At 55.1% G+C, this 16113-nt stretch overlaps 1 protein-coding gene across 7 annotated transcripts in view; it reads left to right on the top strand.

Annotated features, from left to right (window-relative positions):
* The window catches only part of PDE4DIP (phosphodiesterase 4D interacting protein), a 66244-nt gene that overhangs the window by 16866 nt on the left and 33265 nt on the right, over positions 1-16113 (top strand). For 4 of the 7 annotated variants that reach the window (XM_075003198.1, XM_075003192.1, XM_075003195.1 and 1 more), the window contains exons 1-10: positions 4448-5688; positions 11110-11229; positions 11663-11782; positions 12013-12105; positions 12265-12480; positions 13011-13169; positions 13510-13623; positions 13876-14013; positions 14955-15134; positions 15532-15726. In XM_075003198.1, the coding sequence (XP_074859299.1) occupies positions 4552-5688; positions 11110-11229; positions 11663-11782; positions 12013-12105; positions 12265-12480; positions 13011-13169; positions 13510-13623; positions 13876-14013; positions 14955-15134; positions 15532-15726 (2472 nt within the window). In that variant the 5' untranslated portion in view covers positions 4448-4551. Of the gene's footprint in view, positions 1-4446; positions 5689-11109; positions 11230-11662; positions 11783-12012; positions 12106-12264; positions 12481-13010; positions 13170-13509; positions 13624-13875; positions 14014-14954; positions 15135-15531; positions 15727-16113 lie in introns of those variants that run through there. The other 3 variants (XM_075003194.1, XM_075003193.1, XM_075003197.1) reach the window with 2 other exon arrangements.

Genomic DNA, 16113 nt, shown 5'->3' with positions numbered 1-16113 from the left:
CACTGCCTCAGAATCTCACCCAGGCCCAGAGCTGAGCGTGATTAAGTAGCAGAACACTGGTGTGGCTCTGGCAGCACCTCTCTGCCTCCAGACCTCTCCTGACATGCACTGTACAAAGGGCACAACCTCTCCTGCCTCGGGACATAGGCCAGCCTCTGACGGATCCAGCTAGGCCCTGTCTCTGTGCTGCACCAGCCCGTAAAATTGCCCCACAGTGGCCGACCCCAGTTCCTGGCGGAGATGGAACTAGGCGGAGCCCTGGGCGTATTTTCATGAACAAACATTCAGAGCAGTAAGAGTAAAGGTTACACCTGTGACTCTCCAGACACGGTGCAGGATCTAGGGTAGCAATGCTTTGGGACTTCCTGGTAGGAGGGCTGGGCCCAGTTTCCAAAGACATCAGCTTTCTGGAGGGTTACTCTTTGCCAGGCATGTTTAGGCAATAAATGACTCACCCACCCAAAATTCAAACTGACAAGCAGAAAAGAAAAAGAGGACGATTTGGCGAATAAGTGACAGCCCACCGACCCCCGTCCCTCCAGTGCACAAGTGAAATGCACACAACTGTCCGGCTTGGAAGCTGCTCCGTGACCTCCTCAAATGTAGCCTGTAGATTCCCCTGCTTGGCACCAAACGGTGCCTCACCCCTGAGTATGGGAATTCAGTCAGAGGCCAGCCATGCCGTCTGCCCTTTGGAACCCAAATCTACGACTGCTCAGATGTAACCGAGGGCAGGATTCAGTCTCTGAACCCTGGCTCTCCACCCTGATGCTAATCACTCCAGCCTGCAAACAGCTAATGAGCTGGTACTACCTGCACATTTTCCAGTCCCTAGGGCATCTTTGTTGGCCTGCCGTGTTGTGGCTCATTCGCTGTTAGGAAAAGCTAAAGGAAAAATTACAGAATTAGGCCACAATATGTAGAGAATTGTGGGCGAGTCTTGTAATGGTTCTTGTTCTTCCTAACCATCACCTGCTTGTGCAATTGTAAACTGAGGTCTTAAAATATCCTCTGAAAATCTAGCTCCAAGTGTCAGTAAGACTTCCAGTGGGATCAAGGGAGGGATCAAGGTTGATTAGTGCCAGCAGCTGGGGGTTCTCTGGATATACTGTCTCCACAAAGCCACATTCCTGGAGGCTCACGCTGCACAGTTCTGGCTTCGCTACCTGCATCCTGTGGTGCAGAGACTGTGGGAACTGAGCATAAGCTCCAGTGATGATGAAGAGGGTCCAGGCTCTTTGGAGAGCACAGAGACACCAAAGTGGCGGGACGGTGAGCCTGGATGTGTGGACATGCACATGCACAGAACGGCTGCTGCTAAGTGGCAGAGCTTCCTGGTGGTGGTGGCTGGGGGAAAGGACGTGATTAGATTTTACATCGGACTTGGAGCTGAAGGGACAGTCCGTAACGCCCTTGGAGCTCTGCAATGCCTGCAAGGGCGGCACTCTCGTCAGCCTGCTTGACTTGTGTTCCTGGACAGGATATGAGGGTGGTCCCCAGAAATCTACTGGTGAGCGCGGAGACACTTGATTCTGTTGTGGGGAATTGACCCACCGGTGGCCTTTGGTCTGAAGTGCTCCTGCTGATGTCAGGATACCTGGAAGCTCAGCTGAAATGGTGCTTGCGCGGAAGTGGATGTATTCTCTGGGGAGATCCTAGTTGCAACAGATCCCTGCTTTGGGGGCTGGGGCTCCTGCACATAGGCAAAGCAGGTTCCCGGTTTTGGTTCGTAGTGGGGTGGCAGATGGGGGGTCTCATGCCAATCCTTGCCCTGCAACACTGGCACTTCCCTGCTGCTGCAGCAGCCTGTCCCCATGGATCGCTGTCAGGGAAGTTGCTTCCCTGGGGCCACTGTATTGGCTACCACTGGCCCACGGCAACCGGGCTCAATTTGAACCATGTAGTTTCTTCTTGTCTCTCAAGAGCAGACTTGTTCTGCACCAGTCCCCTGCCCCTTTCAGGTTCTGGGCCAAGCCTGTGGGTGTTCGCTGCGTGCATTAGGATGCTGATGGGGGCTGTGGAAAACCCTAGCTAGATAAGGGCCATGCCTCGAGGCCTGCTGCACTGAGAGCTTTGGGTCCAGGGTGCCCTGGATCCGACACTGTCTACAGCCCGAAAGCATCTGCCTCTCGGCGATAGGCGCTGGCTGTGTACGAACCTGGCCCAGTTCAGGGGCCCCACTTCGCTGGGCTTACGTGGGGAGGGTTCCTGTGCAAGCAAAAGGGTTATGAGAGCCGCAGCATAAAGCCTGGGTCATAGTGCCAAGCTGGGATGCCACGGCAGGGCACAGGCTGCACATCTTCTGCCAGCCCCCCAGGCAGTCAGTGCCTCTGCCCACTGAAAACACCCTGTGGTGTGTGCAGCAAGTGGCTGCCATGCCTGGCAGAGCACAGCCCTCGCTGCTGTTACTGCTGGGGCTGGCCCCGCTCTCCTGTTTATAGGACGTCGCTTGTCAGCTGGCCTCCGGTGTGAAAGGCCACGGGTGTCTCAGCTGTACCCCACAAGCCACTGCCAGCCTGCAGCTCTCCTTTGGCGGAGATTGTGCAAGCTGTAGGCTGGCATTTGCTTCGGCCGGCGAACAGGCGTACACCAGGAACCCGCCATACATCCCTGACCAGACGCGGAGATCAGCCTGTGTCACTTCCTGCTCGTGAGAAACACGTCACCTTCTGCTGACCTGCCGCACCGCCCTCGTTTTAAGAACAGTTTTCGGTACAGTTACCAAACTCCTTAAACATCCGTCCTCACATTCTGCCATGACTCTTGGGGGAGAGCGAGCGAGCGAGCGCTCCTGAACCGCCCCGACTGAATTGTTGTGCATGTGCCCTGTCTAGTGTGTTCCCTCTGCCCGCTGCCAGTTGGCATCAACAGATCCCTGGTCACACGGTCCCCTTTGTTTGCTGCGTCTATCTGCCTGTTCCCTCCTGTGAGCATCTCAGGGCAGGACTGTCTCTGTGTTGTACAGAATGAGTCCCTGACCCCTCAGTGCTCCTGTAATGCAAGTCATCACCGATACGACAATGGGCATTGATTGGCTCTTCTGTTGGCAGTACTGCACCTCTTGCTAGCAGGCTGAAAGGACTGTGGCTGTTGAACACCCCTCTCTTGCCTAGCTGGGCGTGGGCTCCCCAGCCTGGGGCTGAGCTGTGATCTGAGAGGAGCTTGCATGGCAGAGGCTCGCTCCTGTTCTCACTAGTGTCAGACCAGCACCCTTGGGAGCTGTGTGGGTGCTATTGTGCATGGCGGGTGGTGCTGGCCGCCACAGGGCCTGCGATGTGTTGGCAGCAGCCCTGGGAGGAGGGGGCCGGTGGCGGTTGGCAGCGCTGGGGCTGAGCGCGGTGGGGTGGCCCTGGCTGCACAGGGGCGCAGCCCGTGGGCAGATGCGGCTGGTGCTGGGCAGTGCGGCGCGGAACGGGGTGGCGGGTGCAGGGCAGTCGGTGGGAGGGAGGCACTGGTGTGCACGGGGCATTGCCCAGGCGGGCTGCCAGGTTGCATGGCGCTGAGGACCCAGCGCGGCTGCTGCTGCCCGGGCGGGGCTCGTGCTGAGCCGCCCCCGACAGCTGGGAGAGGGGCCTGCCCCGTCCTGTGGCCCTGGGCCAGCGCCGCGCGCATGCGCCGCGAGGCGATGGGCGGGAACTACAACTCCCAGAATGCCCGGCCGGGCGCGCATGCGCGGCGTGGCCATCTTGCAATCTGAGCCGTAATCAAAGCCTCGGAGGCACCGGGCGCTTCCCGGGCGGCGGGAGCGACGTGTCGTGGCGGCTCCCGGCCTCGGCCCCTGGGAGCCCTCTGCGGGCGAGGGGGAGGTGACCGCTGGTGGGGGGCCCCGGGGCGGGGGCAGCCGCAGCCTCTAGGGGGGTCCCCAGGGTGAGTGGGGGTCCGTCTGTGGTGTCCCAGAGTTGGGGGGCTGTCTGTAGGGACGGGGGGGTCCCCAGGGTGAGTGGGGGTCCGTCTGTGGTGTCCCAGAGTTGGGGGGCTGTCTGTAGGGACGGGGGGGTCCCCAGGGTGAGTGGGGGGCTGTCTGTTGGGACGGGGGGTCCCAGGGTGAGTGGGGGTCCGTCTGTGGTGTCCCAGAATTGGGGGGCTGTCTGTAAGGACTGGGGGGTCCCAGGGTGAGTGGGGGGCTGTCTGTAAGGACTGGGGGGTCCCAGGGTGAGTGGGGGGCTGTCTGTGGTGTCCCAGAATTGGGGGGCTGTCTGTAGGGACTGGGGGGTCCCAGGGTGAGTGGGGGTCCGTCTGTGGTGTCCCAGAGTTGGGGGGCTGTCTGTAGGGACTGGGGGGTCCCAGGGTGAGTGGGGGGTCTGTCTGTGAGGACTCGGGGGTCCCAGGGCGAGGGGCAGCCTGAGGAGTTGAGGGGACCCCTCTGGGGCAGGTGGGAGCCTGTGGGGGGGGGGGGCCGTAGGGCAGGGGACAGACTGAAGGATGTTGAGGGGGAGCCCTCAGGGTCCCAGGGAGCACCCCCACGAGATACACTAAGTGAACAGGGTCTGGGCACCGTCTCCGAGGACTCCCCCAGCAGACCCAGGGTGGGTCTGGGCGCAGGAGAGGAAGATGCGGGAGATCTGCCGCATTTGTGCCCGGGAGCTCTGTGGCAACCAGAGACGCTGGATATTCCACACCGCTGCCAAGCTGAACTTGCAGGTGCTGCTGTCCCACGTCCTGGGCAGGGAGGTCTGCCGAGATGGCAAAGCGGAGTTTGCCTGCAGCAAGTGTGCGTTCATGCTGGACCGCGTCTACCGGTTCGACACGGTCATCGCCCGCATCGAAGCCCTCTCCATCGAGCGTCTGCAGAAGCTGCTGCTGGAGAAGGATCGCCTCAAGTTTTGCATTGCCAGCATGTATAGGAGAAATAATGAGGATGCCGCCAGTGATGACAAAGGTGCTGGGGATGTGACTGTGGACATGTCTGGCCTGCCTGATGTCAGATACACAGCCCTTCTTCAGGAGGACTTTGCCTATTCTGGATTTGAATGCTGGACAGAACATGAAGAACTGACCCTGGAACCTCACAGCTGCCACTCTTCGGAGAGTGCGGGTCACCGCCCCAGGCGGTGCCATGGCTGTACTGCGTTACGTGTTGCAGATGCTGACTATGAAGCAATCTGCAGAGTCCCACGAAAGGTGGCCAGGAGTATCTCTGGTGGTCCTTCCACCAGGTGGTCTGCTAGCCTATGCAATGAGGACTCCTCTGTGTGTGAACCTGTAATTGTTGACTTGGCTAGCGCCAAGATGCCTGTGGAAGAAGAGAGTATGGAAGAGGAGACTCCTGGCTCCTCTGTTGAATCCTTGGACAAAACCGTGGAGATCAGCCCTCCACGACAGAAGGACGAGGAAGCGGACAAAAGCGTAACGGGGGGTGGGAAGTGTGATGGTTACTCAGATGACCGTACCACTCCAAACTCATCCTTGTGTGGGAATAAGGTGGAGCTAGCCCTGAGCCTGATCAAAGCCTTTGACTACAAGCCAGTTCAGAGTCCCAAAGGGAGCAGGTTACCTATTCCAGTGAAATCCATCCTGCAGTGTTCCAAGCCTAGCCATCACCTGGTGGATGGAAGTGCTCCTCCTGGCTCGCTGAATGCTGATTCTGGCTTCCTCAGTGCAGCTACAAAACCCTCTCCTGTGGAGCTCTGTGACCTGCAGGAGCTATGGGATGAGCTCTGTGAAGATTATATGCCACTTCGGGTACAGGTAGAGATCAGTTTGCAATGTTAGATTAACCAAATACTGGCCCAGAGACCAGTTTGGATTCAGATGTGCTGAGATGAAATGGGTGGTTAAAATATAGCCAAACTCAGATCAGGACTACATAGTTGCGCCCTTTTAACTGTGCTCCCTCCGTGCAGCCCATTCCTTTTCCCTTGCCAGGTGTGTCTTCATGCTCTGTTTGAAGAAAGGAGCCTTGTGCAGTTTTGTGCCTTCGCGTTTCTCTCCCCACCCTTCACTTCTCTCTCCGCTATGGCTGTATACTCCTGTGCTCTGAGTTTGGGTTTGCATCTAGTTTCCTACCAAGCAGATGCTCTTTCTTTATTTTTCCTTGCGACTGTCTGAGTTGATTTAAATTAAGTTCCACCAAAAGGAACATTTTTAGCTCTCAGAGACGTTTGCTGTTACACATGCTGTTTTCTTTTGCCCTTTCTAACTGCTTTGCTCTGAAGTAGCCTTCTTCCTCTCAGGGCCGAAGCTGATCCGCACTCTGTAAAACACTTCTTAGGTGTGCACGGCACCCTGGGGTATGTTACCGAGAGAGACGATGCCTTTTGGAGATGGATTTGCTCCAGTGGATGATTTTAGGGCTAGCATTCTAGGTATATGGGTCGCCTCCTAGTCCTTCTAAAAAAGTCCACTTGAGTAGGTGTGAACGTGGTCTTGCGAGTTGGAGATTTGACTTGCAGAAGAATTCCAGGTGTCTTCCCCACGGTGTAGATTCCAGTCCGTGTATAGCTCCGGATTTTCTCTGCTTTGCCAGGCTTTAAAATCCTGATTAATTTGTGGCCAGAAGACATCACCTTCCTCTATTGTAACTTTTTTGTTAATGAATAGAAAGCTTCAGTCAGCTTCAATTCAGGAATATCCGTGTCAGTCTAACTGCATTCACATTAGCAGTCTTCGTGCCGTCTCGTGCCAGCTAGCCTCCAGGACTAGAAAGATTCTTGTTTATTACTATGGCAACCGTAGCCATTGGCTATGTTTCCTGTTGAGTGAGTACTGCCGAGTGTTTCTGTAGTCCTGTGTTTTCCAGGGGCGTGTACCCTTTCTGCTTCAGCTCTGATGTGGCTCTGTTGTTCCATTAGAAATTGTGCTCCTCCACAGCACAGTCAAAAGAACAAGTTCAGGGCTGAGCCTGCCAGTCCACTTGTAGCTTGTGTTTGAAGATTGGCTGACGCCACCGTGGGTTCTCCGAAAACCTTTCTAGTGAGGGCCAGTGCAGCAGCTGGTGCTCTGCCCTAGTTTGTGTGTCTGCTCTCCTTTCCTTGCTGGGGACCTGGTAGAGGATCTCATTTTCTTGATGCACGTCTTTCAGAGTGCAACCAACATTAATTTGTAAGTGGCTTTAATTCCCTTGGCTTTCTCTTGTGTCTTACCATCTGTGCTGCATCTCAGAGCTACTTACAAAGGCTTTTCCAAACTCCAGTCTCTGTCACATGTCTGCTTCTGCCATGAATTTGTGTTGATTTTGCAATTTTCTGTTTCTTTCCATGGCATCAAAATGTTCTCACCAGCACACGATGATCTGGCAGAAGGGAAAAGCTCTTAATCACGCTCTAGATCACTGTAATGCTAAAAACAGAAACTCAGGCAGTTGTCAGCTAAGTAAATATTTTTTATAGAAACATTTGTGCCCTTTTTTGGCCCAGTGCGAAAACGACTCTTGAAGAACCAGACAGCAATGTGCCCTTTCCATTAACGTGGAAATCTGCTGATCAAAGTGCTGCCTTTCCATAAAATGCTGGTGCGCGTCTGCAGTCCTTTTAGGCTTCTGCCTGACGATTACGATGTCTCAGAGCAGTATGGTTTGTGAGGCAGATGACTGCTTGGCCATGGTTGGTACTGGCGTCTTCTTCAAAACATGGAGATGGAGACGGTGACAGGAGTGGGACTTCCAGCACTGTGCTGTGTGAACCTGTTCTCAGCAGGCCTAGACTACGTGGGGGCAAAGAGAGGTGAAAGTGGCCAAGCTGTGCAAAGGTGGCCTCTGCTGCAGCTGCCCGTGATGGGGAGCATGAGGAAGCAGGAGGAGGCTGAACGCTGGCTCTTTACTCTCTGCTGATTCTTGGCTCCGAAGGGTGAAGGGCAGTGGGCTGCCCCCAGGCAGTCAGGGCTCACAAGTCCTTGCTGTTGCTGTTGCTGTTGCTGTTGCTGGGGGGAGGCCTGCCGCATAGAGGGACCCGTTTCCTATGGTCGAAGAGAGGAGAACTCGGGGCGACAGGCCTGAACAAAGTGAGCTGCCGCCTGAGCTGTGCCCAGGCATGCTGGAGCAGGCTTTCTCTCCTGGCTCCTCCAGTTGTGAAGCTGGGTGGTGGTGTTATTGCCCTGAGAACCACAGCTGAGTATCGCTGCTGATTCCCCCCTCCCCAAGAGTGCTGCGCACCTTGCAGCCCCAGAGAGCTGCCGGGCCTAGTTAGAGACCCAAGGGGGGCTGATGCCAGAAACCTCAACCAGAGCATTGTGTGATTACCCAGCTGGTGCTGGCACACAGCTTACTGTGTCAAGGAAGGTGTGGTGTTTCTTTGCTTTCCGGGTAAACAGATGTCTGTCTTGGCTAACTTTTTCAGGCCTAGTGCCGGAGCGAGGGGGGAGAGGGCAGCGTGTGTGAACAAGAAGCGTTGACAAAGGGCGTTCCATGCATGTTGGGGGAGCAGGCATATGCTGATAGTAAAATGTTTTTTAAATACATTAGAAGCAGGAAGCCCGCTAAAAAAGCAGTGGGGCCCTTGGACGATAAAGATATAAAAGGAGCGATCAAGGAAGACAGTGCCATTGCGGAGCGATTAAATGATTTCTTTGCTTCAGTCTTCACGGCTGAGGATGTTACAGAGGTTCCTAAATTTGAGCCAGCCTTTTTAGGTGACAAATCTGAGGAACTCACTCAGATTGAAGTGACATTAGAGGAGGTTTTGGAGTTAATTGATAAGCTGAATAGTAACAAGTCTCCAGGACCAGACGGCATTCACCCAAGGGTTCTGAAAGAACTCAAATGTGAAATTGCGGAGTTATTAACAGTGGTTTGTAACCTATCCTTTAAATCCACTTTGGTACCAAATGACTGGAAGACAGCCAATATAACGCCAATATTTAAAAAAGGCTCTAGAGGAGACCCTGGCAATTATAGACCGATAAGTTTAACATCAGTACCAGGCAAATTAGTAGAAACACTAGTAAAGAACAAAATTGCAAGGCATGTAGAAGAGCACGAGTTGTTGGGCAAAAGTCAGCATGGTTTCTGCAGAGGGAAGTCGTGTCTGTCTAATCTATTAGAATTCTTTGAAGGGGTTAATAAACATGCGGACAAGGGGCACCCAGTGGACATAATATACCTAGATTTCCAGAAAGCCTTTGACACGGTCCCACACCAAAGGCTTTTATGTAAATTAGGTGGTCATGGGATAGGAGGAAAGATCCTTTCATGGATCGGGAATTGGTTAAAAGACAGAAAACAAAGGGTGGGAATAAATGGTAAATTTTCACAATGGAGGAGGGTAACTAGTGGTGTTCCCCAGGGGTCAGTCCTGGGACCGATCCTGTTCAACTTGTTCATCAATGATCTAGAAAATGAGGTAAGCAGTGAGGTGGCAAAGTTTGCAGATGACACCAAGTTGTTCAGGACAGTCAAAACCAAAAGGGATTGTGAAGAACTACAAAAAGATCTCAGCAAACTGAGTGATTGGGCAGCAAAATGGCATATGAAATTTAATGTGGGTAAGTGTAAGGTAATGCATGTTGGAAAAAATAACCCAAATTACACGTACTACATGATGGGGTCAAATTTAGCTACGACAGATCAGGAAAGGGATCTTGGAGTTATAGTGGATAGTTCTCTGAAGACATCCACGCAGTGTGCAGCGGCAGTTAGTAAGGCAAATAGGATGTTAGGAATTATTAAAAAAGGGATCGATAATAAGACAAAAGATATCATACTTCCCCTATATAAAACTATGGTACGCCCACATCTTGAGTACTGCGTGCAGATGTGGTCTCCTCACCTCAAAAAAGATATATTGGCATTAGAAAAGGTTCAGAAAAGGGCAACTAAGATGATTAGGGGCTTGGAACAGGTCCCATATGGGGAAAGGCTAGAGAGACTGGGACTTTTCAGTTTGGAAAAGAGGCGATTGAGGGGCGATATGATAGAGGTATATAAAATCATGAATGGTGTGGAGAAAGTGAATATAGAAAAATTATTTACCTTTTCCCATAATACAAGAACTAGGGGACACCAAATGAAATTGATGGGTAGTAGGTTCAAAACTAATAAAAGGAAATTTTTCTTCACACAGCGCACAGTCAACCTGTGGACCTCCTTGCCCGAGGAGGCTGTGAAGGCCAGGACTCTATTAGGGTTTAAAAAAGAGCTTGATAAATTTTTGCAGGTTAGGTCCATAAATGGCTATTAGCCAGGGATAAAGTATGGTGCCCTAGCCTTCTGAACAAGGGCAGGAGATGGATGGCAGGAGATAAACCACTTGATCATTGTCTTCTGTTCTCCTTCTCTGGGGCACCTGGCATTGGCCACCGTCGGCAGATGGGATGCTGGGCTGGATGGACCTTTGGTCTGACACAGTATGGCCGTTCTTATGTTCTTATGATTGTGTCTAAAGTAGGGCCCTGCGGTGGGCATCGCTGGTGGAGGGGAGGAGCAGGGCGCAGCACAGGAGCAGGTTAGATGCGTTACAGAGAGCGATGAAGCCAGCTGAATGATTCCAAGAGGGTAGGAAAGGTGTCCCAGTCCTGTGGCCGGGAAGGTGATTGTAGCAGCAGTGTGTTGCGTGGACTGGAGGGGGTGATGTGGGTGCTGGGGGGCCCCCAAGAACGAGGTTGCAGTACTAGGGTAGGAGGTCAGGGCTGAAGAAGAATGTTTTCTGGCGGGTAGGATGGAAAGGTTGGGCCGTGGAGGCGATGTGAAGGCAGAAGTGTAAGGACGTAGAGGCTGGGTGCGACGGCGAGGCAGCAATGGTCCTGCATTAGGGGCTGGTGGGAACTGGTGGTAGATGACGGGGCTAGAATGTGGAAGGTGCAGGGTGTTTCCAAAGGAAGCTGAGTTTGGCTGTTGTCAGAAGAAGCTGACCCCAGGACAGATGGGCCGAGTGGGTTGGCGCAGGGGATGTAGGTTGATCAGCTGCTGGCCTGGAGAGGTGGAAGACGCGATAAGAATAGGGCAGATCACCCCGTGTGCGGGTGCAAAGGAGGAAGGGTGGGCTAAGAGCAGAGCCTTGGGTGTGAGGGTCCCCGAGGGCTCTGCCAGGCATGTAGCAAGAAGGGCTGGAGGTGTGGCTAGCAGCTCTGAGGAGCCCAGGTTTTGAAATCAGCATTAGAGAAGCCACCACGTCTTTGAGAGCGGAATGGAAACCGAACCAGGACTGAGGCCACCTGTCTTCTCTTCTGTGTCCCCAGAATCTGCTTGGAGATGACGAGCAGCTGACTCAGTGCGACCCTGCAGCAAGAGGGCGTGTGTCTGAGTCGCGTGCGTCTGCGCTGCAGGACAAAATCCAGCAGTACGAGGCCACCAACAGGGTATTGGATCCCTAGCAGTGCATCCAGCTCCTTGAGGATTCCCGTTTCCCTTAATTAGCAATGGTCCTGAAGTGGCACTGCAGGTGCCTGGAAGTTGCTCAGCCTGAGCTGGTGCTGTTGGCCTACAACCAGGCGAGGAACAGCTTCCTTCTTGTAGCTACACCGTGCCACTTCCTTCCTTAGGCCAGTTCTAAAGCCTTCCCCTGGGTCAGGGGCCTCCATAGAGCCACTGGCGGAAAGACGCCTGTGCTCCCTAGCTCCACCCTCTGCCTGTCCCTCACTTGCCAGCTCCTTGGAGCAGCAGTGGTCCTGATCTGGAGAAGTAAAGAGGAACCTCCAGGCCCTGTGGACCCAGTATGGAGTGGGGGGATTCTTACGGGTAGTTCAGTGAAGCAATGGGCTGGGTAGCTAAACTGTTGTGCTCTGTGCTCAGTTTCTGCAGGAAAAGCTGAACGAGGTGAATTTTGAGTTCAAATCAGCCCAGGAAGCATCGCAGAGACAAGAGTCTACAATCCGGAGTCTGAACGAGGCCTTGAAGAGCAAAGAGAGTGAGGTAACTGGGCCGGGGAGGGCGGAGCTGTGCCCTTGCATAGGAAATGTGGGTGCAGGGAAGCAGGCCATTCAAGGCAGCAACTGGGAGGGAATCCTTCAGCCAGCCCGCAGCACAGGGAACTTGGCTAATTTTGCCTGTGACTAGTTTCTTCGTAAAGCACTTAAATGAGGCAGAGGCAGGCAGCGTCCCAGACTCCTGGGGCTAGCTGACAGTTGGCTCTCTTCTTGCAGACAGAGGAGCTGCATCAGGTGATTGAAGGGCAGAATGAGACCATAGCCAAACTACAAGACATGTTAAATAGGAGCCAGCTTGGACAAGTGCAGGTATGTCCCTTTGGGCTCCTCCGTCCTGCAGATGTGAGGGACCTTTGCCTTTAACTGAAAAGCCCTGGATGTTTCTGTGTCTTGGTCCTCTGCGTCCTTCTGAACAACGCTCATGAGCTCAGGCTTAACGCTCACGTTTCTGCTCTTCTCTCCTGTAAGACCGTGGAGGTGCCGTCCTCTTCCCAGCAGCAGCAGGTAGCACTGCTAGATCTGCAGAACACGCTCTTCAGCGCCCAGCTGGAGGTGCAGAAGCTGAAGAGGGCTCAGCTGCAGAAGGAGCACCAGCTAGCGGAAGCCAGGAGAGCTGCTCAGCTCTTACAGGCAGCTGTGGAGGAGGAACAGCAGCTGAAAGGGATGTCATGGAAACACAATCAGGTACAGCCTGATGCCATGTGCAGGCGATAGGAAGCGTGTTTTCTCTGCATACGACGAAAGCAACCCATTTACCTCCATAATACTTGTGTTAGCGGAACGTCTCCAGTGTGTTCTGTGCTGTGCCTTCTGCCGTCCCCCTTAGCTTACGCTGGAAAGTGCAGGCACACGATCAGCGCTGGGGTGGGACACAGTGGATCAGTAGCATCACTTACTGGTATCTTGTAACGGGAGCAGATGCCTACGGACATCCGTCCATGAGCTGTGGAAGCCTGTCTCCGTCCATACGTGTGTCACACGTGGACAGAGCTGAGCTTCCGTAAGCTGAACCCCATGTGCTAGCTGCGTGCTTGCTGAAGGGTTCGTGCCCCTTTCTCTTGCAGGAGGAGTCAGGCTCTCAGCCCAGCCTGCCCGTTACCTTCTGAGTCACAGGGTAGCAGCGGTTCTAAGGATGTGTCTGTCTCAGATGTGAGGGACTGACCGGCTTCCTGTTAGCCTTTTGGAAAAGAGACGAGATGTGCGTTTCCTTTCAGGAGCTGCGTGCTGTTGTGCAGCAGGTACAGGCAGAGCTGCAGGACAAGGTGCAGCGGCTGCAGGCTCTGGAAGGGGAGAGGTGCCGGAAGATCCGGACCCAGGAGCAGTGTATCCAGCGTCTGAGCCAGAGGCTGGCTCACAAAGAGCAGCTTCTGCAGGTGAGAGGAGAAGTGATGTGTGTCTGGGAGTAACCTCCCTTGGTATTTGGGTGCCAGCAACCACACGGCTGCATGCAGCTCTCTGGGGCCTGGAGTCTGCTGGTGACCATCAGGCTGCAGCCACAAGGAGGGCCCTGGTGCTGTGGCCGATGGCAGTACAGCTCAGCCTGAGGTAGTTCCTGGTGAGCTGGTCAGACTCTGCCATCCTTTGGGGCAGGAGAGTCGGGAGAGGGCTCAGAGAGAGCTGGTATCTGGCCTCGCCATTCTCTGGCCTCGCAACTCCCTGCGCTGGCTCGGTTATGTCCAGGTTTGTGCTGACATGTGCTTCTGGCCCCTTCAGGAATCCAGGGAGCTTCTTCACCATTGGCAGAGCTCAGAGAAGAGCCCGGCGTTGACTGACGCTATGCTGGAGAAGCTGCAACAGCGAGTCAGGGACCGAGATGCTGCTCTGGAGGTAAGTGCAGGGCCTTCCAGCAAAGCCTCCCCGTCCTTTCCTCCTGCAGGGCTGGTAGGTACAGCTCCCTTGTGCTTGGCTTGCCCTTCCCTGCCCATGGCATATCTGCCCTCCTGGGGCCGTCCCCACTGTTCCCCGCAGGCTGAGCTGAGTTGTCCCACCTAGAGTGAAGAGGGCTGCGGGCCAATAGCGCTGGCTGCTGTCCCTGCACAAGAGTCTGTGACCTCTGCCTTGCCCTTTCTCTGCTGGTAGCGAGCAATCGATGAGAAATTCTGTGCCCTGGAGGAGAAGGAGCAAGAGCTGCGGCAGCTCCAGCTGGGTGTGAGAGCGCAGGAGCACGACCTGGAGAGACTGCGCAGCGCCCTGTCCAGCAGCGAGGCCACTGTTCACGTAAGTGGGAGCCGCTCCCTAGCCTCACGTCCCTGTGAGAGTGCACCGGTGGTGTGGGTGGTCCCCAGAGCACCCGGCCGACCGTGGGGCAGCGTGGCTGGGGCCTGCCTTTTCGTTAGTGCTTCAGCCGTCTGCTCCCTTCCTCCACCAGAGGGGATCAAGGTGATCACCCGGTCTGACCTCTCGTACGCCACAGGCCAGTGACCTGCCCTGCAGTCGGCTTTGAGAAGATGCTCATTTAGAGTGGTGGCTGATGGCGAATCTGCCGGGAGCCTGCAGAGGTTGTTCCAGCGGTTAACTAGCTTCCTTGTTACATCTTATTGCCAGACTGAACTTTGTCTAGCGTTAGCTTCCAGCTACTGCTCCCTGGGAGCTGCCCAGGAGCAATTCAGGGGCTGCACAGCTGACCGGCAGAGCGTCCACAGGCAGCGATGTGTCTGTTGGTAATGCACAGCCATGTGGGCCTTGGTGCCCGTAACAGAATTTATTCTGCCCGTGGACGGACAGGATTAAGGGGAGCGCCGCTTCCAGCCGCGGGATGGTGGTGCACCTTTCTCAGCTGGGTTGGAATTAAGCATTTGGCCCATGGGAGGACATGCGGACTGTGGTCAAGTCCTTCTCTTTGTTAAGCTGAATAGACTGACCTCCTTGGGCCGTCTCTGAGAGGCAGCTTTGCCAATTCTTTAGTCTTTGGCTCTTTGGCGAGTGCTTCCTCGGTGTGGCACTTGGTGTACATCCTCACCCCTCCCCACCAGGCACTCTGCTGGCAGCCGCCCGGCCCAGCCAGTCCGGAATAGCTCCACTCCGTGTGTCGTTGCTGGGTGGGCTAGGAGGAGACACTTTCCTCAGGGAGTGAGGGTAAGGGCTGCCTGGGGCTGCACCGAGGAGTTCAATAAGCACACAAGAAATCACATGAGCCTCTGTGTGTTCCTGGTCCCTAGAGCATGGAGAGCCTGCTGAAAGCCAAGACCCTGGAACTGGAGCAGGCGGCAGCAGCCTGCCAGAACCTGCAGTGGCTGAAAGAGGAAGTGGAGGTGAAATCCAGCTGCTGGCAGAAGGAGCAGGAGGGGATAATACAGCAGCTGCAGACCTCTCTGCACGACAGGAACAAGGAAGTGGAAGTAAGGCTCATGCCCCCCTGCTGCCGTGCCTCCATCCGCACCCTCCCTCTGCATCATGCTGTGCAGAGGCTTGGCTGTAAAAATATCTCCCCAGCTTAGTCCTGAGTTTGGAAGCACCAACTGCCAGCCCTGCGTCAGCATCAGTGACATGCATGGCCTGGCCCCTTCCATATGTGTTGCAGGAAACAGGAGAGTGAGCCAGGAGAGCTGCCCCCTGGGGTCCTGGCAGGCCCTGGTGGCACTGGGTGGCATAAATGCTGGCTGTGTGTGAAATCTCTGCTGCTGACTGGCTACCTGTGGCCATGGGGCAGTCCCAGGCTGCACAGCCATCACCCCCAGCTGCCAGACTTCTCTGAGCATGTAAGTAGAACAGCTCAACCGCCTCCTCTTTCCTCAGGAGCTCACAGCAACCTTGCTCTGCAAGCTGGGCCCAGGGCAGAGTGAGATCGCGGAGGAGCTGTGTGTGCGCCTCCAGCGGAAGGAGAGGATGCTGCAGGAGCTGCTGAACGACAGAAGCAGCCAGGCTGGGCAGCATGAGACCGAGCTGCGGGAGCTGCTTCAAGCCATGGGCGCCCGGGAGCAGCGAGGCCGAGTGAGTGGTGCTCAGAGCAGCTGCTGGCCAGCATGGAAACTGGTCTCCAGCCTCCAAGGCCCCGGGGGGGGGTGGGGGGGCAGTGTGTGCACAGGACACATCTCCCGTTTCAGAACCCCTCGCCGGTGAGCTCCCACCTTGGGTTAATGCGGAATAAGGTTACGTTGGCTGGGGGAGGCTCTGTGGCAATACGCTGAGAGAGCACAGTTCACTTGTCCGCGTGTCACATGGGCCAGTGTTATCAAACCTGGTCAGGCTTTGCCCGGGTGCAGTGGGGGGAGGAACGTGGGCGGTTCGCTGCACCGCTGCCTGTCCGGCTGCCATGGGGAGGGTGAGGCTTGGAGCCCTTCCCCGCTGTGGTGACACAAACCTCGCAGCCAGGTAGAG

The sequence above is a fragment of the Carettochelys insculpta genome, chromosome 9 (assembly GCF_033958435.1).
Source record: "Carettochelys insculpta isolate YL-2023 chromosome 9, ASM3395843v1, whole genome shotgun sequence".
Taxonomy (NCBI): domain Eukaryota; kingdom Metazoa; phylum Chordata; order Testudines; family Carettochelyidae; genus Carettochelys; species Carettochelys insculpta.
This window is presented reverse-complemented; position numbering and strand designations above follow the sequence as displayed.